This window comes from Astatotilapia calliptera, chromosome 18 (genome assembly GCF_964374335.1).
Source record: "Astatotilapia calliptera chromosome 18, fAstCal68.1, whole genome shotgun sequence".
Lineage (NCBI taxonomy): Eukaryota > Metazoa > Chordata > Actinopteri > Cichliformes > Cichlidae > Astatotilapia > Astatotilapia calliptera.
Genome location: NC_137439.1, coordinates 4,080,050 through 4,097,454, shown reverse-complemented (window position 1 = coordinate 4,097,454; position 17,405 = coordinate 4,080,050). Strand labels below are relative to the sequence as shown.

The 17,405-nt window shown below is 43.1% G+C and overlaps 1 protein-coding gene across 4 annotated transcripts in view; it reads left to right on the top strand.

The window, feature by feature from the left end:
- Positions 1-17,405, top strand: part of efr3a (EFR3 homolog A (S. cerevisiae)) — a 112,312-nt gene that overhangs the window by 11,547 nt on the left and 83,360 nt on the right. The window contains exon 1 of one of the 4 annotated variants that reach the window (XM_026149169.2): positions 2,378-2,502. The exons of 2 other annotated variants lie outside the window; for them this stretch is intronic. In XM_026149169.2, the coding sequence (XP_026004954.1) occupies positions 2,478-2,502 (25 nt within the window). In that variant the 5' untranslated portion in view covers positions 2,378-2,477. Of the gene's footprint in view, positions 1-2,377; positions 2,503-17,405 lie in introns of those variants that run through there. One more of the 4 variants, XM_026149174.2, reaches the window with a different exon arrangement.

The following is a 17,405-nucleotide window of genomic DNA, read 5'->3' as shown; positions in this document are numbered from 1 at the left end:
GAGTAAATCGGTTTGGCTGAGATTAAAGTTAGTTTTTGCACAGCTGAATAAACGTCAAGCAGACAGCTGATCATCAGAAGTGTGAGATGCTCCAGAATTTACTCCAGTGTCCTGTTATATTTTAGCTAGCAAGGAGTTTATTAAACTTCACCGAAACAATCTGCAAATTTCATTAAAATTTAACAAACTATCATCTTGTCTTTATTGTTATTTAGCACAGACCTTAAACACTTAAAGCTGTAAGCTAATGATAGTTATATAAGAGCAGATGCTGCTGGTGCAATAAGCTGTACGTTTTTACGTTCAGTGGATGATGATCTGACTAGTCGACTATCAAAATAATCGTTTGTGGCAGCCCTAATTAGAATCATCTCAGTAAATTCAGGAACAATAAAGTTTTGTTTGTCTCTCACAAGTAGTAAATACAAAAACGAAAAACAAAATCTACACAAGATTAATAAAATGTAGCAAATATAATATGTAAATATTTCAAAAAGTAGCAGCAGCAGGAAACAGTAACTGAAGCTTTGAGTGTTTTCTGGCAAATGTCTGAGCAAAATAAAGGCGACTTAATGGAAAAGTGTTTATTTGGAGATTATTTTTAACAGTTTCTGTCAGGTTTAATTTTGCAGCCTGTATGTTTATATAAGAGTGGAAGTGGAAGCTGTGTCCTTCCCTGTTCATTCAATAATTGACCAGTTATTCTTGTTTTGGTTGTTTTTTGCTGCTCTAACAGAATAAAATCTGGTCCTGTCCCCTCCATTTAGTCCTGATATTGCATCTTTTGAACTACGCTGCGGTTCAGGAAACGGAGCCCTGCGATAAAAGTTTTAGGTAATTTTAACAGACCGAGCGCTGCTGTGATTTGTGCCTGTCTGGAGTGTTTTCAGCTCAGTCTGACTCTAAAATTAGAGCCTGAGCCGCCTGACTGTGTGAGGTATGACGGTATCTGCAGCAGCCATCTGTGGCCGTTACGCACCGAGCTGCTCCACACTCGCGAGGACCCGACATCAAGCGTTTCTCCGCTATCTAACCTTGAACCCGAGACCATGTCTACACTAACCCTCTGAAATTGAAAGTGCAACTTGGCTGAGCTTCTGTTTGGACTGAAACGTGAACTCTTTTAAAAACAGACTGAATAAATCCATAAGTTTGCTCACTACACTAGCATAGATGAAAACATCTTTTTAAAACCTCATTTTGTGCCACATCAGCAAACTTATTAAGCATGTTTCTAAAACCAGATAACGACTGTTGTTATTTTTAACCCCGAGCACTAGCAGCTGTTTGGCAGGCGTCAAAGCTGGTCAAGGATTTTATAGGGTTCAATTTTCCTAGCGACCGCTGGTTGCCAAGTGGTTTCCAGGTATTTGCCAGGTGGTTGGCAGCCAGTCTCTAGGCCTGTGTGACAGCGCTCTTGGTGATGGCTCTCTGGCAGGTGTGAGAACTCGTCGAGGTTTTCTGGGGAGCCGAGAGTCTCTGAGTTCTTGTTTGGGGCAGTTTCCCACATTTGTCCTGCACGAGGTTTCGACTTTTTGCGTTTGATTCCTGCTAGCTGTGATGACACCTTCAGTTTGTGCCTCTTGTTGTGAATGTTGAGGTGTGTTTAGGATCAATATCTGTTAGAGAAACCGTCCTCTTGTCATCTTTTTAACGCTCCCGTGCCTGCGGTTGCAGCACCGCCTGAACCAGCATCGATTCATGTTTGTGCTCAACATTCGGAGCTGAGGTTGCAGCCAAATGTCCACATTTAGACGTCGTCCTTGAGCGCCGTGGGGCCGGTCACAGCGGGAGGGTAACAGTGAGGATCTGTTCAAAGAGCAGATCATCGTGAAAGAGAAAACCTGGCTCTGAATGTCGTCTCTCTTTGAATCGCACCAGCTTTCTGAAATGTTCTTTACTTCTGAGAAACGTCCTCGTGTTCAAGGTCTTCAACTAAAATTAGTCCCGAGTTACACAATCGCAGAGGCCCACACACACTCACACAGATGTAAATGCACATGCTCACACACATTTTTAAAAACGCCAAATTCCTTCAGCAGCAGTCTCTCAACAAATCTGCGTAATTACTCTCCAATCAGGATGATTAAAACACCGTCGACCCCGCACACGCACAAAGCCAGAACACACACGCTCATTATGTCAGCTCTCCAGAGTGTGTGTGCATCTGTGTGTGTGTTTTAGCATCCTTTCCCCTCAGCCGCCGGTGGGGGAATGATACCGACGTGGTTTTTTGGAGCCACTCTGCAGCGTTGCAGCTTCACCTGCGGCGTTTAGCTGAGCTGCTGCTGCTCTGCCACTGCCGGCGGCGAGGGGAAACGAGCACTGCAAGGTCAGTGGTGAGTGTCAGCATGTGAGGAGGGGGGAGGAGAGAGGGAGCGAGCGAGCGAGGCTGGAAACAAAAAAAGGAGAGGGAGAGAGAGACTGTGGAGTCGAGGTCCACCCGGCAGGCCGTCCTCTGCGTCGCCTCCAACAAGATGGATTCAGAGAACAACGAGTCGGGTAGGGAGCTTCTTTTTAATAAGCAATGCCTCTCCTGTGTGTGAGGGTGTCTGTGTGTGAGAGACATTGGCACAGTGAGAGAGGCTGACAGAGTCCAGGTCTCGGGGATGAAGCCTGCGTGGCAGCGGCCATCGATCTGCTCGTCTCGGTCGTCCAATCAGCTGCCGGTGCTCCTTGACTGACGTGCCTCGAGACCAATGATGGCGAATGCACAGATTTCATGTTGTGAGGGATCCTGACGCTTTCTGACTGCTTTTGTTTTTGAATCGAAGCTCACAGTCGCCTCAGCAGCTGCAGACGGTGTGTGTGTGCGTGCACGCATGCATGGGTGTGTGTCTGTAGGATTTGTGCCTGTACAAATGTGAGTGCTAGATTCTCTTATTGCTGTGTCATGTATAAATGAGTATGGGTGGCATTCAAAGAGCTACTTAGATGTATGAACATATTAAAATGCTCAAACATACAGAAAACTCCAGAAAGAGAGGGGAAGAGCTGAGTTACACCATGAAATACAAAAGTTGTGCCTTATTAATCCCAAAAGTTCGGAAATTATTTTCACAGCAGCCAAAAAGCAGCGATAAACCTGAGTGACTGTTTCTCGCAGGATGTCGAAAACCCATCGGCTCGTCCGACGTCGCCGACTTTCAGAAATGGAGGAGGAGCTCGCTGGAGCTGGAGCTGAATGGCTCAACTTTGCTTTTATGCAGGAGACACAAAACAAGCGAGAAGTGAGAGAAATCTCAGCATCCCACGTGAGGTTCTGGGAATAAGCTGCTGTAGTTTGGTTCCAGCTGTTAGAACATTTCCGGGGAGTTATCTGTTACGGGTGCAGTTATGACCACAATGATATTTATCAGGTTATTTATCAGGATTATGCTTTGAGTTTTATGTATAGTGCAAATCTTTGCATCAAAATAAAACTGTTCCTCATTCACCTAAATTCAGTGCACCGCTGAGAAGAGCATAAAAAACAACAGGAAATGAAGTCAACATCTGGCCGACATCACGTTTACCTGAAGCCTTCGGTGCTCACTGTGTTTATTGCACTCTCACCTTTTGCCAAGGGGAACACGACTGGCTGGAGATTCAGGTGAGATGGACAGAGCGCACGCTCGCTTTCATGGACGTCTGAGCTGACGTTGGGCGATTCATGTTCGCAGCCACTGACCTGTTTTACTTTGTCGTCACGCATTAATAATACTGCAGTTTGTGCTGTGTTTGCTGGCAGCTCATTAAGTCAGTTACGTTGCTTTGTGTCATAGACACAGCTCTACAGGTATTCATCACTTATGCTAAATCTGAAGTACTTGCAAAGAACAGATGACGACGTTCTTCTGGGAACAAGCTCGTCACGTTCTGCTGTGCCAGATGTTTGAATTTTTGTTCTCATCGTCTGGTGTCAGTTGTGTATCTGTCTCTTAACACACTGTTACTCATCCCGACTATTTCCAGGAAACTTGGAGCTGCGTGGTGCAGTATGAGGTCGTGTTCATTAAATTGTATGAAGCCAGAATCCTGATTTGGATTCAAATCGTGTGGCTCAATTAGCCGTAGTGTTTCCTTCCCTCGTGTTGTGATGTTGGCTGTTCAAAGTTTGGAGGCATAAATGGCAAAAACTGTTTCATGCAAAAAGATTTTAGCATGAAAGTTTTCTACTTTTCCTCTTCAGAGCTCTCCTGTTTTGCAGCTCATTGGCTCGTCTGATTAACGCTGCAGGGTCTTTACAATATAAGACTGCTGTTGTGTTTGTTGCACACGTTAGTACTTAACAGTTGCTTGGTTAGCTCATCAATGGTTTAAAAAAAGGACAAGAACCAAATAAAAACAGCTTTTTTTTTTCTTTTTTTTTAAAAGCTAAAACAACAATTTGATTGGTCACAGGAAGTCTTTCTGGGCTGATGGCATCCATTTGTAAACGAGATCTCTCAAACATGGCCGACTCGATCAGCTGCCTCACATTTACTCGTTAACCAACACAGAGTTCACGAAGTTAATCCACTTGTATCTGAAGCTGCTTCGGCCTGTGTTCCCAGATGAAGCTGAGCATGAAGGACTGCGTGTGCGTGTTTGGGTAGCGGGCGGTCGTCCTTCCGCTTCAGGCTGGCAGATGTTTGATTGGCGGCAGCGCTGAAGCACCAGAGGTCATCCGCTGCCTTTCACGCTCAATTAAGTCCCTGCCTGCGGTACACCCTGCACGTCTTTATGAGGGCTCTCACTGATGTGCATGTCTGCTAACTAAATGTAGCTCCAACAGCAGTCTGATGGTTAAAGCTTTCCTTTTAGAGCCAAGCTTGGAGTCAAACGGTTTTCTCAGCGAGTGAGGAGTTGATGGCAGGCAGCACTTCGATTTCCCTGCTGCAGGCTGTGATATTGGTTATAGTAGTGGCTTTCAGAGAGAGTGTAATGCAGGCCATTGCTTGTAGCAGGCAAGGATATATCAGGATACACTCTCTGAATGCATGATTGTGCCAGATTATAGGTTGCAGCGCTCATCCAAACAGCACGTGTGAGAGACTGAAGTCATTTGTTACAGGAGCTCTGCACGGCTCTGATGGCTGATGCCACAGGTGCTCTTCACATACGTTCAGATACAAGCCTGGAAACAATGGAGGCGCTTTGTCTTTTATTTTCTTTGGGTCTTTTATTGCTGTGCTTGTGCTCGTATCTAAAACCAGTCCACGATTTACGAGCCTTATGGTCATAACTGGTTTGATAAGTGATTTGTCAGCTTGTGCTTACTGAGCGTTTTAAAAATATCCTGAAAGACCAACATCTTCCAGCCGCCCAGGAGCAATTTGTTGAAAATCTGCTTTTTCCAAAAGGTCTTGGAGATTAGACCAGATCTACTCGAGACTCACGGCCCGCCTGTCGGCACACCTCAGGTGTCACTTCAGTTAAGCCTTTTAGTTGTTGTATCTCACTTATTTGTTACTGCGAAGTGTTTGCCTGTGATTAGTTTAAATGTAATTTTTGCATTGTGTGAATTTTGCATTCGGTTTTTATGTTCTGTTGTCTATTTTCTGTTTTCTTCTTTTCCATTAAAAGAAACATGTTTCCTGTCAGTGCAGATCAGATGCTTTCATGCTGGATGGGGAGGAGTTTAGAAATGTTGTTTGAGTTTTCCAGTAAGTCGTACCCCGATGCAGTCTGAATAACATGATGATTGTTGAAAATGATCCTGTAATAGATGTGTGGCATGTCTGGAGTGTGAGGAACACACGTGAGCTATTACAGAAGTAAAACTGATGTAAAAGCCACAGACAAATGAAAGTTAAGCTCCGAGTCCACATCAGCAGAGAGCGTAATCCCTGCCTTTGAAAGTCTGGTTACAAACTGTATTTGACTGAGTCCTGATCTTAGACTTCATTATAATGTAAGATATGACATCTGAGATGCTTTGTGACAGAAGCATAAATAAACTTTGATGTGTTGCATCAAATTTCAGTCAGATCAGACATCAGAAGTCAGATGTGAGGACTTTCATGCGTCGCATCAAGTCTTCTTTCATATTGTGGTTTTAAATCTTTCTCCTGTCAGATCCTCTTGATCTGAGCGGCGTGCCGGGTTGGAAACCGCTAAACCAGGAAATCAAAACCTGAATTTCAGTCACAACTAACTACCTTCAAAATGTCCCTCTCTTTTATTCCTTTGGCAGTTTTCTCTCTGCTCTTATTCTGCATTAACATTTTTAGACATTTTGCTGACATTTAACTTTGCAGATATTTCACCCACAGTCGACTTGGATTTGTAGCTTTTCATCTCTGAGGAAGGTCACAGTCTGAGCTCCACTCGAAAAGATTCTTATAAAACTAGTTCACAGTTATGTAAAATATTATGATTATATAGTTCTGTATTAATGCTATAAATCATCACAATCAGAGGCTCCTCTACAAATGTGCTTGGTTCTCTGTTCTTGGCTACTTTTTAGGTGAAACTAAATAAAAAGCAGCGTAATCCGAGTGCGACTGTGAGCTTCAAGCTGGGTGTTTGCTTGAAATGACTTAATCATTGTTCAGTCAACATTTTCTGGCTTTAGCATTTCAGTCATCATACCTGCCAACACCCCCGTTGTTTCCCAGCAGCAGGTTTACTGTTTTACCTGGAAACCTGCTCCAACTTTATTATGAATGATTCACAGTTTTTATGTAATTAGAACCTTTGTTAAGCAGCATGTTACAGATAATAAATAATAGCTCTACATAACACGATTTTCCAGAATAAAGTGGATGGATGACTGTTGACTGTGTGCAATAAGGAATCTGTAATTTCACCCACTGAAGATCGCAGAGGTTTGACATGGAAAAGGTGGCATGTTGGGACCACGTGCCTTTCATTTATCTGATCCGCACTCCTGTTCGCCGCTCAGTTTCACGCTGCCTGCCCAGAGCAAAGCGTTATAGCCCGAGCCTCGATGTTTTCAGATTTGCTAATGAAGCTGAGGTCAGTGGAAACCGCTGTGTTTTCCAGAATACTGCGTTCTTGGAATCTCGGTCTTTGCTGCGGGATTAATTGAAATGGCAGTGGCTGAACTCCTAATGTGATCAGTGTAATTCAGTCTCTGGCCGATCGAGAAGATGGGGCTGCTGATAGATTCATTCAGAGGCAGTCCCACTTAATTGGATTCGTTCTGCCTTTAAAGAAGCAGGATGTCTTTTATAAGGTTTCTGCCTGCAGAGCTTCGCTTCACGTGGACCTCGCTGACACTAAAGCAGCAGATATTCTGCATTCAGTAAAAATATCACTGAGTTAGATCTGCAAAAATATAATGCGCATCATCATCATGTTAAATCATTTGCATACCAGAACATTTCATCGAGTCACAGCTCTCCAGCGCTGGCTGACAGACTGGCCACAAGCGATTACAGCCACAGTAGCAACATGTCAGAACGGTCGAGCGTCTATATTCGGGTTGCGCGAGTACGTACGCTGGTGACAGTTTTTATTTGTGGCAGCAAAAATTCCAAGTGTGGCTGCAGCCAAATGAACACACTGCTTGGACGAGCTGCTGCTGAACAGTTCGGGTCTGTCTGTAGTCATTCATCCAAAGCCGAGGCATAGTTTCCACTACATCTCATCAGGAGCCTCGTGGATGTTTTTCTATTGATCGTCTCTGTAACATCTTTGTTTCGATCTCTGTGAGAGACTCGCATTTGTAAATCCCAACTAAAATCTGCACAGATGCAGTAAATCGTGGTATTTCTGCCTTAGCTCCAAGGTGTAAATGTAGAAATCCTTCTAGGCTGCTCATCCGTTTGTGGAGCATTGAAGGACGCCTATAGTCGTGTTCTACAGTGAAAGACTTTACACTTATTTAGAGATGTATTCAAGACTGAGAATAATGCTTAATTACCCACATGCTGCCAATGTTTAGGATCGTGTTATTCACCTTTCTAGTCTCTAGTTATGAACCCACAGCAAAAATAAATAGGTTTAAGTTGAATATTTTCATTGATGCTACATAGAAATATTGACTCAACTTCAAACTTGCTTTGGTTTCAGAAAGCTTGGGTTTGGCTCGTTGGAAAAAATGACCCAAATCTTCTATTTTGCAGTGTTTGGTGACCTAAAAGCCAAAAGATACCAGGGAACCTCTGATTGGCCTTTTAGCAAAACAAACTTTCAATATTCCACTAGCTTACTTGGCTATCCTTTGGGATAGTCTGTTAGCTCATATATTTTTCCAACATGGTGAAAGTGCAGTGATTTCAACGCTGGTATTCTGCTGTACACCAAACGCAGGATGTCTTTGTCTGCTTGGAAATATGAAAATCTTTAAGCATTTAATGGTATTAAAGGTTTGGGCTGTAGATGAAGCATCTCCTTTGTGTTTTCACTGATTTATTGTGATCCCTTAATGATGTGCTTCCTGATGTTGGCCTCCACTGCATTCAGTCTACTGCACAGCCATCAGTCCTGCAGCTGCAGTCACATGACGCACATCATGATGCGAGCTGCCTGTCTAATGTCCTGTAGTGTCTCCTATAGGAAGGGGGAGAGTTGATGTCTCATGACTTTCACAACAGCTGCATCACCGCAGAGACGGTCGAGATCAGGTCCATAAGTATCATCCCAGTGCCATGATGTAATATGGCTGTTCTGTGAGGTCAAGCGAGGCACGCAGTGCTACAGTCCTTCTTTACCTCAAACAGCATTCTGTACCATAAAACACCTCCCAGTGCCTGTTTACTGCCATCCTGTGGCAGGAAGCAGGTTTGATGGCGCTTGACTGGGATCTATTGGAATCTGTAACTTCTGTCATTTTAATGGGTGTGTCCTCGTCCTATTAACAAAAACTGAAGCTTTTTACTTGCAGTTCACCCTCAGCCACACCTACTGCTGCACATTTTAACATGGGAGTCTCCCTTTTTGAGAACTGTAGTTCCTTTAATGGCCACTTTACATGTCGCTCTATACACTCGTTCTTGTGTAACCATATTCTTATTTACTTTGACATGATGCATCCAAAAACAACAACTTTCTGACCTCAGGCAAACTCAACCAAATGCTCTTCTTGGTTCACTTTTCCTCCACGCTGAGCCGTGTTTGAGTTGCCGTTGCGTCGCTGCGCCTAGCAGATGTGTTTTTTCAGCACAAGTAAACTCAAGTGGTGTTGCGTAAACAGCGCCATATGCCCGTGAGTGCTGCATATCGCTTCCTGTGGCAGTCCATTTGCTGACTCATAGAGAAACTGAGACTGTCTGTCAAGAGAGGAAGCAGCACAAAATTGCTCCACTTCAAACCTTCATATCCTGCTGGACCAGAGGCTGATTTTAACTGCTTTCGTGCCCTTCAGCCTTCGATATTTCAGCAGCTGAGCTGGATAGTAAATGTGTTTGTTTCGGTGAACAGCTTGTTTGCTCTTTTTTTTATCATTTTGAATGTGGTTTAAGAGGTTTTTATTGACAACATTTCACAGCCTGGCCGTCCCAACAGATCTGCTTTGTGAAGAATAGAAAATAATATTTTGAAATTTGATCTGAAGGAGAAATGAGCTGATAAAAGCTTTAGGATTGAATTTTTCCCGCGCTTCCCGTACTCGACCTCATCTCGGTTTTCCTGCTGTTACTGTAAAGTTTTTGCTCATTGGTTGTAAGAAGCGATTTTATTGGTCAGATTTCATTGTTTAGGATGCAAAACGAGGAGGCAGAAAAACCTGTTTCACAGCACCTCTGGAAAAAGGGAAGCACAGTTTTGATCTCTTTTCCTTTTTTTGGGTTTTATTGGGGTTTTTGAAGATCACAGCGTGGGGGCAGCGCCTCCATCAGTCCAATTGAACTCCCATTGTGAGCTGACATAAAGCTGAAGGCCTGGCGGATGGAAGCGGGAAGATAAACATTTGACTGTGATGTGAAGCAGCGGGGTCAGCCGTGTTGACTGAGGTGGTCCTGAACTACGACTAGATGGGAATAGATGTGATTTTATTGCCGCTGAGGTCACAGAATTAGTTTATAATGAAAATACAGATCATCTGAATGTTGTTTTCTGTCAACTGTTGCTGAGGTTTAGTTGAGAAAAGATCAGAAGCTGTGACATTTTATCTAATCCAGCAACTGGATCAGTTCATTACCTCTTTTTTTTCACACTATTAAACAACCGTAAACACTGTCAGCTTTGTTTGCTGCAAGTTACCATGAAAACCAAACAGAGCTTTCACTACAACAGTGAAACGTAATAATCAAAGGCCTGTCTTCAGTCCATAAGTGTAGCTGTAGCCAAGCGTGATAAACTTTGCGACTGCCCTGAAGTATCTGCAGCTGTAGTCTCTGTCAGTCACGCCTGTCGGCTTTCTTCTGGAGCACGAGTTAAGTGAGAGATCCTGTGAATCCCCCCTCAGCTTCCACTGCAAACACTTCACAGCAGCTTCTTTATCAGACTGACGGCTCTCATCTCACCACAGCCGGTGGAGATATGACAGGGAGAGAGGGAATGCTCCTAGCTGAGGCTCTACACTGACACATAATGGCTCCGTGAAGAGTGCCAGACCTGTTTTTACTTTTTTAAAACTGTGTTTGTTAGCAGGACTGCTGAACGAGTTGTATTCACATTTGCATTAAATTGTTCCTGCCGTGGAGCTCTGACCAGGAAGTGATTAAATGTGCCCCGATTTATTTATTTTCATGTGCTGTGGCACAAACACACACGTGCACACCTGCCATGTATCATCTACACCTACGTGCACGTGACACAGAGCTGTAAAAGAGCAGCAGTCATGCAGCAGGACGTGTTCCCGGTGTGTATTCGTGGTTTGTGACTCGTGTGCAGCACACAGCAGTTGTAATGCTGCCTCTGGATATCGAACTATTACAGTGCGTCTCTCCTACGTCTCTGCTGTGGATTTCATGCATCACATTTTGTGTGTTTGTGCTTCAAGGTGTGTGTGTGTGTGTGTAAGTGTGTGTCTGCAGGCGTGTCTGAGTGAAATGATGATGTGATGAAGTTTTTATTAATTATTCTTCTGTGTGCAAAGAACAACAATAATCCCATGTTGTTTTTTATTGGCAGGTGTTACATTAAGAGTTAAAATAAAAAATAAACGTATATGCAACAATAAAATTTAAAAAATGCAGTGAACGTAAACAATCGTCAATTTAAAACAAACAAAAGTAGTTAATGTGAAAAATAATGTCAAAGTGAAACAAAAACACTTGGCAGCTGATGACAAACTTAGCGTTTACTTTATTAGTTTCTATCTGAACAGAAGGGTGAGGCTGAGACCACCAGCTGTCACCGCTAAGAGAAGAAAAAGCTGCACGACTCGGTGAGGGAGAGGCTGAGAGAAATTATTTTATTTTAAGGCAAATTATGTTATTCATGTGTTATTCATGGAAAGCCGACCTACAGACAAAATACCTGTGAACTATACTGTGCTGGAGCACAGAAACGTCAAAAGCACAGATTTTTACCTGATTGGCTCTTTTAGGGCCGCATCAGCTCACCTGCCATGTTTGCTCCATCGATTTACGATCTGTGAAGTGTGTGTAATAGATGGTTCTACAAAAGGACCCCTGGGCCTCACCTTACTCATCATTTAGATTCAGGTAGCATCTCTAGATTCCTTATAATGTAATTTAGAGACTCTGCAACATTAGAGAGAAACTAGGAATCAGGTGATCGGCTATGAGCAGCACAGGGCGACAGTGGTGAGGAAGAACTCCTTATTAACAGGAAGAACCAGATTCTTCATCAGTTAGAAGATGATGGGAAAGAGGAGGGAATCCATCACACTTTCAAACACAATGTATCAAATGAACGTTGTATTTCCAACACTTTCTGCAACAACAGTAACGGCTCGTTTGCACCCCCCGCTTCCCCAGCTCTAAGGCTGCAGTTTGGCATCCAGCAGCTCTTTGATTCAGGCTAATGTATTTAATATAACACACATTCTTTGCCAAGAGTTGAACTGAGAGACATTAAGAAAGTGATTCAATCCAATAACCACTGAGGGATCCTGAGCTCTCAGGATTTATGAAGAGGAATGTCGAGTTAAATCCCCTCGCTGCGCCTCTCTCCCTCGATAAAAGGCTTAGACAGGTAATTGTGTGCTGGCGCTGACTCTCACCACCCCGCTCCTCCTCTTGGATGCCCACCAGCTTCAGTTTTAGCAGCTCACTCTTTCACTTAGCTGCTCCCCTGAAATGAAGGCTGGTTTAAAGACGTCCTGATAGCTGCGATTCATTATTTAGCAAATACATACAAGTGAAGTTTTGGTCTGGACGTCAGATCTGTGATTAATGTCGTCATCTTCAGTGTCCTCCAGAGCTTCCTTGTCTGGGAGGTGGATGGGAGGGTGGAGGTCTTTATATTGGGCTCATCTGTCAGGTTGTAGCCTCTCCTCCTCCTCATAACCTCTTCAGTGTTTTCTCCCTTCTTGTTTTTCTCCCTCTACCATCACCCGTGATGCCACCCGTTCAAGTCTTTTGCCCTTTTAAACCTTTTGTTCTGTTTTGTCCCTTTTTTACCCCCATTTTCCTTCCTTTCTTCCCCTCTTTCACTCCTCCTCTCGCTTTTTCCTCACTCTTCCCCCTGCATCCACCTCTCCCTGTCTATGCTGGCTGATTTCTCCCTGCCGGTGGCTGTAATTTGCTCAGAGACGGATGGGTCGGCTCAGCAATCATCCTCCTCCCTGCTGTTTTTGATGGATCTCCCGGCTCAGCCGTTGGAGTCATTCTTCGAGCCGCTCGGCTTTAGCTACCCCCTCTGTGTCAGACTGATGGAGCGGGCGGCTGGGAGACAGCAGCTTCTGTTTCTTGAATGCGTTTTTTAAAACCCAAATGTCGCCGGATGCGCTCTCTGGGTCGGCATTATAAGCTCGACCTCACTGGTGCTGAGTAGGATCCCCGCTGGCCTTTGCTGAAAATGCTGAAATGCTGGACCCTGCTGAGTCGCCATCTTGGACTTCCTGTGGATTTTCAAGAGGTCGCTTTGTGTTCCCTCATCTTGATGGTGGTCTGTTGGGCTCGGATCAGGAGGTCACGTAGATCATTTGAGTGTCGTGGAGAGAAGATGATTTATTTAAGAGCCTTTATTCCTGCTGGAAGCCTGCTTTTTAGAACCCGTCTGCAGATTGTTATGAAGCTCCGATTTGGTCATTTGCTGCTCAGAAGACAAGAAGTCTGCAAGAACTGGCATTAATTAGCTTTAAGTTTTATTCTTCATGTAAATTTGTAAGGTTTTTTTTTTTTTTTTTAATAGATGTTGAACAGGTTTTCTATCATTCAACAGCCACTTACTGTTTTGTGGTTTTTATTTGACTAATTTAATGGTTTGCTTTCTCAAGAACTCAACCTTTTAACTAATTCAGGTCTTAAACGGGTCACAGGTGCCAAAACGCATTTTCTCAAACGGTACGGCCTCAAAGATGCGATGAAGAGCTTGGACATCCAGAGGGAGCTCGTTGTAGAGCAGGGGTGTCAAACATAAGGCCCAGGGGCCAGACTGCCAGACACTCCGTAAATTTCACAGCATTTCTTACTGATAGGTAATAGATGAAAGAGGTAAAGACGTGGCTGTTCATACTATAATTATCAAAAGCAGAGGTTCTCTCTAATCTTACACATTTATTTCTTACAATTTAAACCCAAAGACTCGAGGGTTGAATGTGTAGGTAAACTTCTTTACGCTGACAGAGGAATTTACTGTTCCAGCCCATTTTAAGATCAAAGTGAGCTGTATGCGGTCCACCATGGAAAACGAGCTTGGCATGGCTGGAGAAGATCCCGGGGAAAGGATCCAGCTGAGATGATCCAGGCATCTGATTGGATGGGAGGAGACTCTGAGCTGGACCCACAACAACATTTTGCTGGGAACAAAGCACATTTGGATTACCTGCTTGGCTTCCTTGACCTAAGTCTGGAAAAGTAGAAGATGCTTTGGGAAGCATGGCTGTCAGTGATGTATTGTTGACCCCACAGACACACTAAAGTCTACCTTTACCAGTCAAAGAGTGCTTGATGTTTTTCTAGTGCATCCTTTACTGCTTTTTAACATTTAACATCATCAGGAATCTGTTCCAACACACCTTGAGAAGCCGTTATCTTTTAATAAAGGATTATAAAACAGTCCTTCGTGGTCTGGCCCAACTGTGACCTCAGTCACCAACACGCAGACATTCATGAAGTAATACTCACTTTAAAGTATTTAAACCTGAAACCTGTAGCTTTAAATAAAACTGCAGTATTTTTTGTCCCCTCTGTTCTGTTTTAGGGGTTAATATTCACTGTGCTTAAAGCAAAATAATCCATTTGTCGTTTTGTAAGACTTGTACCTTCCCGCCTCAGCGTTTGCAGAGAGCTCAAGTTCCCCGTGACGCCTCCTTCCTCTTCACCATCTAGGAAACGTGAACCCTCAGATTTCATCTGACTCCGTTTCCATTTCCTTCTTTTGTCTCCTCTACATAAATATTTAAATGAGAAACACTGAGCTTCCACCGCCTCCGCAACAAATCCACTATCTGTAGTTGGATCATAATTCACTTTCGAACATAACAAATTTATCACAAGGCGCCGACTGTTCCTGTGGCTGCTGGTTAAATGTTTATAAGGCAGTGCCACGGGGAAGGTGAGAGCGCTCAAGGCGATACCATCGCAAATCTCTCTACTGTATAAATAAGGGAAGTGTTGGTGAATATCCTTGGTTTCAGGGAAAAACTTTAACTTGTAGATTTATTATGCAAATTAAGACTCAACGAATTCTGCACGTGCTTTAAGATGTGTTAACTAATACAACACGAAGCACGGAGGGAAGCGTTTTAATTGTCAACTCTAGATGAGGTTGAGATGTTGTGTGATTGTTAAAGTGTATAAAGGTAAGCGTAATTCTCCAAAGCAGAAGTATTTGCTCTATATTATCTTACAGACACTGTGGGTGAGGGGGTGAGGGGGGGGGAGTAATTAGCAGAGAGGGTATTTGCATAATTCATAAACAAATGCAATAAACTAAAATTAGTAGAGGTTATTATAGCTTCAACGTTGAGATTGAAATAAACTGTAATGTAAATTAATATTTGAAGATTCAAAAAAGAAGTGTAAACGACCAGATAATGAAGTTGTTGTACAGACACCTGAACGTAACTTTACCCTCATCACAGTTTGTGGAGGAAAAAAATTATTTGTTGATTCAAACAAAGAAAGTCTCGGTTAGTTCATGTTGGATCAATTAAACGTATTTTTAGATTAAATGATATAAACATTTAGAGATTAAATAATTAGGGCCTTGTAGTCTACATTGTGATGGGTGAGTTTTTAGTTTTTCACAGATTGTCCAAAAATAGGATTAAAAGAAAAAGATGAGTATATGAGATGATGCCGACTCCCTGACTGGTTTTGAATGTGAAGATAATTTTAACCAAACAACTCACAGGCTGCGTGGGAGCAAACCTTTTGGAGTAATGTCACAGCTATAGCATGCTAGTTAGCTTAGCTTAGTCTGTGATAGCTTTGGTATCGTTTGGATGATACTGGCAGCATGTTTTTTTTGGTCTCAGTTAAGTCCGTTGCCTCCGAAACTCTGGCTGAAAGATCAGATCTGATGTCACTGATCGCACCAAATGGAACAAATATATTATATTTGCAAAGACAGCGAGTTAAATCCAACAGACTGACTCGTTAAATGAGAAACAAACTGGACTAAACAGGCTGTTTTATGAGTCCTCCTGGCATCCTGCGTCTGCACATCGAGGAAAGGTCGCAGTAATATTGAGCACCACAGGAGAGTTTATTACTCTGCTTATGAGTCCAAACTCCCTCGACCTGTATTGCTCGACTCCCTTTTATAATGTCCCAAAATGAATGTTGTCCTTTCGCTCTGAGGTCTAAATGCCCTGGCTCATGTAACCCTAACAGCTCACTCTGTATTTTCTTTTTTTCCTGAAAGCTTTAAGAAGTTTAAGGTGTTTCACCCCATCGTTCATGTCAGAAACTCATTATAAAATATCTTCCTAAATAACAGCACATCCTAACTCTTTCATCCTGCCCATTGTTGGGAATAAAATGAAGAGTAGTCCTTATCTTACTCGAGCCAGAGACGAATCGGAGAAAAATCCACATATTACAGAAGTTTAGCCTCCACAGTTTCATTTCGCAGTGGCCACGTTTATGATGTGAAAGGTAGCAGTGCATGCAGGGAAAATAAATCTGATAATCTGATCAGTGTTTTGGTCCCAGCGTTTCACAAACTAAGGTTGAACTAACAAAATAGGCAGAAGTCTTACAGCTGAACATCTGAGCTCTCCGACTGTGCTTTAATATAAACAGCATTTCTGCAAAGGAACGGGTGCAGCGAGCTCACCTTCTGCTGATAAATAAGAGACCTTGAGAAGTTGTGTGTCCGGCGGTCAGATAATCCTGCTGACAGACCGCCGAAACCCGGCCACAACTCCGAGCCACAGACTGAGGGGGAAAAACAGATTTTTAAGCAGCATAAATTTAGATATCCGTCTGGCTGGGACAGCTCCAGAGCGACAGGGAGGCTGTAAATTTATGGGCCATCATCTGTTTTTGTGCATGTGTCCTTCAAGGTTCAAAAGCAGGATGTGGTAATGCAAGTCAATGAGCCCACCAGCCATTCACAGGAAGGGTTTTCAAAACAAGCAAACACTCGGGCCATTTGCAAAATGCATAAATATCAGGATATTTATGGGTATGAGCAGCAGACATTCATGTATAAATAATGTGTAACTGTTAATGTAACAAACAGGCTCACAGCTGCAGATCTGATGAGACACTTTTTAGGTGTGAAGTAAATATTGGAGTCATGATGTGTCAGATTTCCATATTTCCTTCGTCTTCCTGACTGACAGTGAGCCTGTTGGAGATGGATGTACAAAGTGGGTCCTTTTTTCTTTCCAGGTGAAATAAAAACGACATATTTGAATATGTTGGACACATCGTATACAAACAGTTTGCTTTTAATTCTTGAACATGCATTCACAGATTTGCATATTTCACCAACAGGTGCAATGGACAGATTCATATATCTGCTAATTGGTACTAACAGACTTGAATACAGCAATTTCACTCACCAAAACTGGAGCACAGACAGATTTTTATCAGCTAATTCCAACAGTATAAGTGTAGCAGAGAGAGTCGGGTTCAGTGTCGTGAATTAGTGGAGGTGAAATCTGCAGCTGCTTGTGTCGGGCCACCTATCAAGTCAACTAAGTCAGTAACTTTAAATGGATGAGTTCTTAAAAAGGGAGAAATTGACTCTACAAGCCCATCTTATTCATTTTCTTTACTGCTTTATCCATTAGAGGGTTGTTGGAGAGGTGGGACTTGCAGAGCCTACGTCGTACCAGCATTTATGCTCCTGTCTGCTTTGTTGTTCAATTTCACCACCAAAACACTAGTTGGCAGAGTTTCTGTCTTTGATTTGCTCCATTCTCTTCTGATCTCTTTGAAAAATGG